At 41.3% G+C, this 11177-nt stretch overlaps 1 protein-coding gene across 1 annotated transcript in view; it reads left to right on the plus strand.

Moving 5' to 3' along the window:
- Positions 1-10390, plus strand: part of itprid1 (ITPR interacting domain containing 1) — a 210298-nt gene extending 199908 nt beyond the window's left edge. The window contains exons 15-17 of the mRNA XM_068032668.1: positions 651-762; positions 9527-9871; positions 10217-10390. Coding sequence (XP_067888769.1) covers positions 651-762; positions 9527-9871; positions 10217-10390 — 631 coding nt within the window. The remainder of the gene's footprint in view (positions 1-650; positions 763-9526; positions 9872-10216) is intronic.
- Positions 10391-11177: the final 787 nt, after the last annotated feature.

Genomic DNA, 11177 nt, shown 5'->3' on the forward strand with positions numbered 1-11177 from the left:
CTTTGTGAACTCTTTAGGCAAAGCAGACAATTACTAATTAGGAGCATTTTTGGAATCTGAATTTGTGTTCAAACATAACTGAATTAATTACTCCCTAGAAATTCATTATTGTGGGCTGAATTTAAATGTTGGCTCAGAGATGAAGCAATCGCCATTTCACAAGTACTTGTTAAACTTAGTCATGATGGAAATATGCATATTTGGTGGTCCACTACTCTTATCAGTGAGGTAATGAGGTATAGTACTGGATTTGCAATCCAGAGGTTGTGGGGACAAATATAACGGTGGCAATTGTAAAGTGTATTTCACTAAATCTAGTAATCTGTGGCTTGCACCAAGAAAAAAATTACTGCGAAATCTGCTAAACTGTCGTTAAAAACCCAACTGGTTTACTAATGTCCTTCAGCAAAGAGAATTTGCCAGCCCTACCTGTTTGGCCTGCACCTGACAATACAGTTGACACAATGTCCTCTGCAGTGGTCCGGCCCTTTGTGGTGGTTCAGAAACTCTGTTTACTTGCCAAGGCAACAAGTGATCAGAAATAAATGCAGCCTTGCCAGTGTCCATCACATCTCAAGTATGTGTTTTTTTAAACTGTACTTAATGTAATATTGGCCTTGTTTTAATTTATTATATTTGTTTTCTGACAGAGAGGATGTGAAACGACTGCAGACACTACGCCAAGAAGTGCGACAAGAAGTTACCGAGATGGAGGTTCAGCTTGAGGATCGGGCTCGGCAAATTGGAGAAGGGATGAGAATGGTAATTTTAATATAAAAGAATGCATATTTCATTCAATTACAAAACATACCAGCTCTAGATGTTTCACATTTGGCCACATCTTTGAGTTGTTTCCTACCTAGTTTATTGAAAATGAAGTGCTTTGCAAACAGTCCAAACAGTAGATAATGTAAAATGAAAGTGAATGAAATCAGAACATTTAGGTCAAATTAAGTGATCGTTTTTTAATCACATTCTGAGATAGTTAAATGATTATCATCAAGGGAATATACAATGATTGGATTAATTGTTCTTTGAAATGTTCTAAAAGAATAATACATTTCAGCATTAATTGGGATTTACAGATTTAGAGTATCTGGATTAGGATGAGGAATAATCAAATGTGAAAATACTCAGCTGGAGGAAAGCTAATTTCAGCAAGTTGAAAAGAGATCTGGCCCAGGTGGATTGGGATCAAAGATTGCCAGGTAAAGCAGTAAATGAAGGTTCAGAGAGGAAGTGAAAAATCAAATAAGAAAGGTGAAGAGAGAGCATAAAAAGAGATTGGCAGCTAATATAAAAGGGAATCCAAAGGTCTTCTATAGGCTTATTAATAATAAAAGGATGGTAAATGGAGGAATGGGGCTGATTATGAGCCACAAAGGGGATTTACGCATGGCGGCAGGGTACATGGCTAAGGTATTAAATGAATACTTTGCATCTGTCTTTACCAAGGAAGAAGATGCTGCACAGGCCATAGTGAAAGAGAAGATAATTCAGACACCTGAAGGATTTAAAATTGATAAAGTGGAGGTGTTAGATAGGCTAGTTGTAATTGAAGTTCATAAGGCACCAGGACCAGATGCGATGTATTCAAGGATTCTGAAGGAAGTGAGAGTAGAAATTTCAGAGACACTGACCATAATTTTCCATTCTTCCTTAGATTCAGGGGTGGTGCCAGAGAACTGGAGAATTTCAAATGTTGCACCCTTGTTCAAAAAAGGGTGTAAAGATAAGCCCAGCAACTACAGGCCAGTCAGTTTAACCTCAGTGGTGGGGAAGCTTCCAGAAGCATTAATTTGGGACAAAGTTAATAGTCACTTGCGCAAATGCAGGTTAATTAGGGAAAGCCAGTATGGATTTGTGAAGGGAAAATCATGTTTAACTAACTTGCTGGAGTTTTTTTGGTGAGGTAACAGAGAGGGTTGATCAGGGTATTGCTGTTGATGTGGTGTACATGGACTTCCAAAAAGGATTTGATAAAGTGCCGGACAAACATATTTGTGAGCAAAGTTATAGCTCATGGAATAAAAGAGACAGTAGCAACATGGATATGGAATTGGCTGAGTGACAGGAAACAGATGGTAGTGGATAATGGATACTTTTTGGAATGGAGGAAGGTTTGTAGTGGAGTTCCCTAAGGTTCCATGTTTGGACCCTTGCTGTTCTTGATATATATTAATGACCTAGACCTTGGTGTGCAGGACACAATTTCAAAATTGCGGATGATACAAAGCTTGGAAACATTGTGAACTATGAGGAGGATAATGTAGAACTTCAAAAGGACATAGTTTGGTGGAATGAGCAGACAAGTGGCAGATGAAATTTAATGCAGAGAAGTGATTCATTTTCATAGGGAGAATGCAGAGAGACAGTATAAAATAAAGGGTGCAATTCTAAAGTGGGTGCAGGAACAGAGGGACCTGGGTGCATATGTGCATAAATCATTGAAGGTGGCAGGACAGGTTCAGAGAGCAGGAATAGAGCATACAGTGTCCGAGGCTTCATTAATAGGAGCATAGAGTACAAAAACAAGGAAGTTATGTTAAGCTTGTATAGAACACTGGTTCGGCCTCAACTGGAGTGTTGTTCTGGGTGCCACACTTTAGAAAAGATGTGAAGGCATTGGAGAGAGCGCAGAAAAGACTCATGAGAATAGTTTCAGGGATGAAGAACGTCAGTTACGGGGATCGATTGGAGAAGTTGAGACTGCTTTCCTTGGAGAAGAGAAGTTTGAGAGATTTGAAAGAGGTGTTCAAAATCATGAAGGATCTGGACAGAGTAGACAGGGAAAATCTGTTCCCATTGGTGGAAGGACCAAGAGCAAGAGGACACATATTTAAGGTAATTGGCAAACCAAGCAATGGCGACATGAGGAAAAACATTTTCATGCAGCAACTGGTTAGGATCTGGAATGTACTGCCTGAGAGTGTGGTGGAGGCAGATTCAATCCAGGCATTCAAGTGGGAATTGGATTGTTATCTGAAAATAAAGAATGTGCAGGATTACAGGGAGAAGGCGGGGGAATGGCACGAGGTAAATTGCTCTTTTGGAGAGCTGGCGCAGACACAACGGGCCGAATTACCTCCTTCTGTGCTGTGATAATTCTGTGATTCTGTGATTGGACGCCTTCACAGCAATGATTTTTCAGGTACAAACTAGATATATTCTGTGAGGGGGGAAATGAAGGGCATTCAAAAGTGTAGCACACTGGATGACTAAAGATAAATAGGTTAAAATAAAACAGAAAGGCCGATGATAAATGTTAGGTTCATCATAGAGAACCAAGCTGAATACAGAAAGTGCAAGGGAGAATTGAAAAATGAAATGATGGGCAAAGGATGACAGAAATGGAACATGTAAGTATTTTATAAACATACATGTAATAAAAGACTAGTTCAAAGAAGGGTGGGGCTCATTAGGAACCAAAAACGAGATCTTCATGTGGAGGCAGAAGGCTTGGCTGAGGTATGAAATGAGTTATTTTATTTGTCTTCACTAAAGAAGAGGATTCTGCCAACATCATAGTAAAGGAGGAAGTAATAGAGAAATTAGATAGGAAGAAAATAGATACCGATAGGGTTTATCCAAGGTTGCTGAGGGAAGTAAGAGTGGAGATCACAGAGGTCACATTCTTCCAATCCCTCCTTAGATATGGGAGAAATGGTAGAGCACTGGAGGATTGCAAATCTTACACCCCTGTTCAAACAAGGGGAGAGATTAACCTGGCAACTACACGCCAGTTAATCTAACATCGATGGTGGGAGCCTTTTAGAGATAATAGTCATAGGATGATACCCCACAAAAAGAGGCCATTTGGTCTATGGTGCCTTGCCAGACAAAGACAACATTCATTGTCACTTGGAGGAACATAGGTTAATAAATGACAGGCAGCACATACTTGTGAAAGGCAAATCATATTTGACTAACTTGATTGAATTCTTTGAAGTATGGAGAGGGTGGATGAGGCTAGTGCGATGGATGGTGTGCATATGGGCTTTTAAAAGGTGTTCAATAAGGTACCACATAATAGACATGTTAGTAAAATTGAAATCCATGTGATTGAAGGGTATTGGCAGTGTGAAAGCACAATTGGCTATGGGGCAGAGAGAAGAGAGAAGTGATGAACGGTTATTTGTCAGACTGGAGTGAAGTATACAGTGGTATGCCCCAGGGATCAGTATTAGGATCACTGTTCTTTTTGATATATATTAATGATCTGGATTTGGGTATACTGGATAAAATTTCAAAATTTTCAGATGGCACAAAACTCAAGAAATGTAGTAAACAATGCAGTGTGTAGTAACAGACTTCAGGAGGACATAGACAGACTTGTGAAATGGGCAGACACGTGGCAGATGCGATTTATCACAGTCAAGTGTGAAGTGATGACAAAAGAAAATATAAGCTAAATAGTATAATTTTAAAGTCGGTGCAGAAACGGAGAGACCTGGGCATGTACATATAAATCTTTGAAGGTGGCAGGACCTTTTTTTAACCTTGGCTTTATAAATAAAATCAGCACATTGGGAAGCCGGCTCCAACTATTCAACTTCTACGTTTAACTGCAGTGAGTTAAGTGCAACCAATCCCTTCAGGTAGGGAAGTGGTCAATTTCAATATGTTAATCACTGTCAAACGAGAGGGAGAGTGTGGAGTCAGGGGACAAATAACAGAACCGACAGCTAGCTGACTTCAAGATAGAAAGAAGAGAGTAGCAGTAAAGGATAGCTATTCAAAGTGGCAGAAGGTGGAAAATAGGGTCCCACAAGGAATATTGTGGGGACCATGGTTTTTCACAATATATTGTCATGCTAGGGGCCCACCTGTCAAGAATGAGGCACATTAATTTTGTCATGAACATTGATTTTAAACTGTTACTGGAGTGAAGAAAGGACTTGTTAAACAGATCAGCTGTGGCTGGAAAATATATTTGCATATTAAAAGATGGTGCTTGGAAGGACAAAGGACCATTCCCTGACACATTCAACCCATAATGGACCTTGATTACCAGGTATTGTGTGTAAGAGGAGCATTCCAGAGACTGCTAAGGTGATACGATCCAAGATGTGGTCAGACCAATTAGTCACATGATTAACCTGCTTGGCAACCTGGGTTTTTCTGAATTGTACAAACAGTTTGAAGTCAGAGTGTCTGCTTGCTCCTGGACTGAGAAGATTTCTCCTGTCTGCTCCCATCTCTTTCTCACAAGCCTCTGAATCCACTGAAGACACATGAACCCCAAGAGAGAAAAGTTTTCTACAGCAAACAAGGTTTAAGAAGAATACTGGGCCCCAACGAACAGCAAGAACTACCTACAATCAAGCACTCTACAGTGAGCTCGGAGAACCATAACAAAAACTCTTCAGATATTGCCTCAAACTTTTCCACTTTATTTTTCTTCCGCTGTTTTCTGTCTCTATTTGCGTGTGTGTATGGCGTATGCATGCTAGTGTGGTGCGCATCATGTATCATGTAACTCGTGTAGAGTTTAAGTTCAAGTTTAATAAATTTCAACTTTTCTTCTTTAAACCTAAGTAAACCTGTTTGTGCTGGTTTCTTTGCCTTATAATTGAAAAGCGGTGTACAAGGATTCATCAAGGGGGAGCTAAAAACACGATGTGTTTAAAAATAAAACCCTGTTACGGTAAGACCAGGTGAAGGCTGAGAGGGAACCCTGGAAACCTTTCTCACCTGGTCGTAACTGAAATATGGGTGCTCGCATCTGGAATTGACACACAGACAAATAAGAGAAATTGTAAATGGGAAGCCAAATTGTTCCTAATCAAAAAAGAGCAAGATTTCAATACAGGTTTTCTTGTGGTTGTGTGTGCTTGAATACTAACATGTCTGCGACTGAAGCCAGTAGCTCCCAAAGCCAGTGTAATTTGGGATACATTAAAAGCACTGTCTATGGAGGAGTTGAGGAAAATGGCTGAGTGTGGGATGAATGAATGTGGCAAGGCTAGGAAGTCTGAACTCCTAAGGCTAGTGGCCAACAATTTTTCCCTTGAATCTGAAGAAGCAGAAACAGGGTTAGAAGTAGACCCAGAGAGTTGCTGCTAGCAAAGATACAATTGGAACAAAAGAAACTTGAATTAGAGGAGAGGGAGAGAGAAAGAGCATTCTGGAAAGAATGTGAAGAAAGAGAGCTGAAGCAGCTTGAGTTAACTTGGGGGTGACAGTGAACCCCAGTGAAAGCATGGCCAATATGGAGGAGCGTAATTCAGGGCTGGGTACAAAATTGTTAACACTAGCTCAACTAATCTCAAAATTCAATGAGGAGGATGTAGAAAATTTTTTGGGCCCTTTGTGAAACTGACAAGGCAATTAAAATGGCCAACTGAGATCTGGACTCTTTCACCACAAAGCAAGCTAACCGGAAAAGCCCATGAGGTTTATTCCCTGTTGCCAGATGAGAGTTCATCAAATTATGAACTGACCAAAATGCTATCCTCGGGGCATATGCATTAGTACCCGAAGCCTGTCACCAAAAGTTTAGAACCCTCAAAAAGCAAGCTAATCAAACTTATCTGGAGTTTGAAAGAAGCAAGCTGCTGGGTTTGACCAGTGTCTGAGGGTTCTTAAAGTACAGTTCAGCTATGAGAATCTCAGTAGTAATTCTGTTAGAGGAATTTAAACACTCTCTCCCACTCTCCATAAAGACCCATGTAGAGGAGCAGTGGGTCCAGAGAGCCCGACAAGCAGCCATTCTGGCAGATAAGTTTGCTTTAATTTATAAGTCGGTTTCTCAGGGGAGAACCTTTCCTAGTCACCCCCACAAATACAAAAAGGACAAAGGGTGGGAAGGTGATAGGAACCTAAGCAGTCCTGGTAGAGAAAGGAAAGCAGGAGACACAGGGGCTCTCCTCCAGCCAAAATAGAAGGTGCTGTGAGCAAGAGTGAGACCCAGAGACCTGTGTGCTTCCATTGTAATAAAGCAGGGCATTTAAAAGCTGACTGCTGGAAACTAAAGGGAAAACCTGTCGAGTTAATCAGGGTACACTCGCTCAGTGAAGACGGCAACCCCATGGAAAGCACATCAGAACAAGCTGTGGCTTTAACTGCAGTAAGAGAGATACCCAGGAAGCTTATGGCTGCAAGTGCAGGAAAAGCTAATAGGATTCCTGAAGGTTATCAGGATTTTGTGTTTGAAGGGAAAGTAACCCCATACCACTCAAGTGGGGCAAGCAAGCCCATAGTAATTCTCAGGGACACTTTCAGAATGGGCATTTAATTGGCAATTGAATTTAAATATAAGTAAGTGCGAGGTATTACATTTTGGTCAGAAAAATAAGGATTTCATATATTAGTTGGAAAATAAAAATCTAAATCGAGTAGAGCAACAAAGGGATCTCAGAGTACAAATACACAAATCATTAAAAATAGCAACACAGGTTAATAAGGATGTAAGAAAAGGAGTTCAAGCACCAGGGTTTAGTTTTAGAGAAATAGAATTGAGAAGTAGAGAAGCTATGCCAAACTTGTATTGAACCTTGGTTAAATCACATTTGGAGTACTGTGTACAACTCTTGTCATCATATTATGAGAAGGATATAGAGACATTGGAGAGGGTACAATGAAGATTTACCAGGATGGTACCAGAAATGCAAGGTTATACCTATCAGGAAAGGATGAAGAGGCTGGATCTCTTTTTTCTTTTGAAAAGCGAGGGCTGAGAGGTGACCTAATAGAGATCTTTAAAATTATGAATGGTTTTGATAGAATAGACACAACGTTGCCACTTGTGGGCAAGAGCAAAACTCAAGGCCATCAATATAGAATAGTCACCAAGAAAAAATATATGGAATTCAGAAGAAACTTCTTTGCTCAGGGAGTGGTGAAAATGTGGAACTTACTACCACAGGGAGTGGATGAGGCGTTTATATAGATGCATTTGAGGGGAGTTTTTTTTTAATTAATTCATGGGATGTGGGTGTTGCTGGCCAGGCCAGCATTTATTGCCCATCCCTAATTGCCCTTGAGAAGGTGGTGGTGAGCTGCCTTCTTGAACCACTGCAGTCCATGTGGGGTAGGTACACCCACAGTTCTGTTATGAAGGGAGTTCCAGGATTTTGACCCAGCGACAGTGAAGGAACGGCGATATAGTTCCAAGTCAGGATGGTGTGTGGCTTGGAGGGGAACTTGCAGGTGGTGGTGTTCCCATGCATTTGCTGCCCTTGTCCTTCTAGTTGGTAGAGGTCGTGGGTTTGGAAGGTGCTGTCTAAGGAGCCTTGGTGTGTTGCTGCAGTGCATCTTGTAGATGGCACACACTGCTGCCACTGTGCGTCGGTGGTGGAGGCAGTGAATGTGTGTAGATGGGGTGTCAATCAAGTGGGCTGCTTTGTCCTGGATGGTGTTGAGCTTCTTGAGTGTTGTTGGAGCTGCACCCATCCAGGCAAGTGGAGAGTATTCCATCACACTCCTGACTTGTGCCTTGTAGATGGTGGACAGGCTTTGGGAAGTTAGAAGGTGAGTTACACGCCACAGGATTCCTAGCCTCTGACCTGCTCTTGTAGCCATGGTATTTATATGGCTACTCCAGTTCAGTTTCTGGTCAATGGTAGCCCCTGGGATGCTGATAGTGGGGGATTCAGTGATGGTAATGCCGCTGAATGTCATGGGGAGATGGTTAGATTCTCTCTTGTTGGAGATGGTCACTGCCTGGCACTTGTGTGGCGCGAATGTAACTTGCCACTTATCAGCCCAAGCCTGGATATTGTCCACGTCTTGCTGCATTTCTACATGGACTGCTTCAGTCTAAATAAGCAAATGATGGAAAAGGGAATAGAGGATTATGCCAATTAAGTTAGATGAGGAAAGAAAAAAGGACACTCGAGTGAAGCATAAGTGGACTCGTTGGTGTGAATGGTCTTTCTCCATGCTGTATATTCTCTGTAATTTTATGTATTTTCTCACGTTCCTGTAATGAATGCAGAATTCAATCTCACACACAAGTTAACAGGAGCCAAAATATTGCTGCAAATCGTGCTTGCATGGAACAGAAAATAAAATACAGACTAAAGAGAAAAGTCAGTGAGGTTGTGCTCTCAGAATGAAGCTTCACCAGATAAGAGTACAGATTGGAGAATCAAAGCCCTATTTTTGATCCATGTTCTTGTGAAGTGAAATACCACTCCTCCCACATTTGAATTTCCCCTCAGAAATCAAGAAGAAATTGAGGCTTGGAGTGGGACTGCAATATTTTGAGTCCCACTTGTTAGTCTGAAGAATTGGTAGCTTGCGGGGCCAGCATCCGATAATAAGTATAAGTAAGTAAATCATTTAGTCCTGGTTATTATTCAGTATCCCCATCTTTTCTTTGTGTGTAAGATTTAACTTATGGCACGTTCCTTTGTTTTTCCAACTGACCCTAACTGTACCCCTTTCAAATCTGTGTTGGGTGGTGTTGCTTTCTGCCCAACCTATTCATGCTCACTTCTGAATTTGACCATTTGTAGAATCTAGAAAATATGATCACAAGTTTTACAATAACCTTGTGCTAAACTTCTGGTTTATTTTTCAGCAGTTGCAGTATTTGATGGAGGAGCAGTCTTCCTTCTGTTCATACATAGAAATGCTCAGGCAAACGGGGAATGCAACATCAGAGAGCTGGCCTCGGCCTTCAGCCATCAGTACGATACCTACACCAGCACCAGCAACCACTTCACAGGAGCCAGACTGTGACGCAGGAACAATTCTGCCAGTGCCTTCTGCTTCAGGACAAAGCCCAGTGACCTCACCAGCTACTTCAGTGTCAAATAAAACTGACACTGAATCCAACTCGGAAGCTACCAAAGGTGCAGAGTTAAAAGCAAAAAAGCAAAACCATCAGACAGAAACATCGGGTTTTAGAACCTTTCTGCAAAATGTAAGAAATCTCAGCATTTTTCATTAATTTGTACTTTGCAAAAAATAGGAACATAGGAACAGGAGTAGGCTATTCAGTCCGTCGAGCCTGCTCCACCATTCAATTAGATCATGGCTGAGCATCTACCTCAACGCTACTTTCCCGCATTACCTCTTACCCCTTGATGTCATTCGTATCCAGATATCTATCGATTTCTGTCTTGAACATGCTGAATGATTGAGCTTCCACAGCCCTCTGTAGTAGAGAATTCCAAAGATTCACCACCCTCTGAGTGAAGAAATGTCTCCCTTATCTCAGTCTTATTTGGCCTACCCCTTATTCTGAGACTGTGTCCCCTGGTTCTAGACTCACCAGCTGGGGAAATGTCCTATCTGCTGCATCCACCCTGCCACACCCTATACGAATTTTGTAAGTTTCAATGAGATCACCTCATTCTTTGAAATGCTAGAGAATACAGACCCAGCTTCTTCAATCTCTCCTCATAAGAAAGTTCCGCCATACCAGGGATTAGTCTGGTGAAGCTCCATTGCACTCCCACTATGGCAAGTATATCCTTCCTTAGATAAGAAAACCAAAACTGTACACAATACTCCAGGGGCGGTCTCACCAATGCTCTATACAATTGCAGCAAGACTTCTTTACTCCTGCACTCAAAACCCCTTACGATGAAGGCCGACATACCATTTGCCTTCCCAATTGCTTGCTGCACCTGCATGCTAGCTTTTAGTGACTCATGAACAAGGACACCCAGGTCCCTTTGGACATCAACTCTTCCCAACCTCTCATCATTTAAGAAATACTCTGTCTTTCTGTTTTTCCTACCAAAGTGGACAACTTCACATTTATTCACATTATATTCCACCTGCCATGTTCTTACCTGATCACTTAGCCTGTTTAGAACTCCTTGAAGCCTCCTTGCATTTTCCTCGCAATTTAAAATCCCATCTAGTTTTGTATTAACAGCAAATTTGGAAATATTACATTTGGTCCCCAAATCTAGATCATTTATTTAGATTGTGAACAGTTGTGGCCCCAGCACTGATCCTTGCAGTACCCCACTAGTAACAGCCTGCTATCCTAAGAATGACCTGTTTATTCCTACTTTCTGTTTTCTTTCTGTTAACCAATTCTCAATCCATAGCAGTATATTACCCCTAATCCCATCCTTTGCTTACTAACCTGTGTGGGATCTTATCAAAAGTCTTCTGAAAATCCAAATACACCACATCCACTGGTTCTCCTTTATCAATGCTACAAGTAACATCCTCAAAACACTCCAACAGTTTTGTCAAACATGATTTCCCTT

Source organism: Heterodontus francisci, chromosome 5 (genome assembly GCF_036365525.1).
Source record: "Heterodontus francisci isolate sHetFra1 chromosome 5, sHetFra1.hap1, whole genome shotgun sequence".
Taxonomy (NCBI): domain Eukaryota; kingdom Metazoa; phylum Chordata; class Chondrichthyes; order Heterodontiformes; family Heterodontidae; genus Heterodontus; species Heterodontus francisci.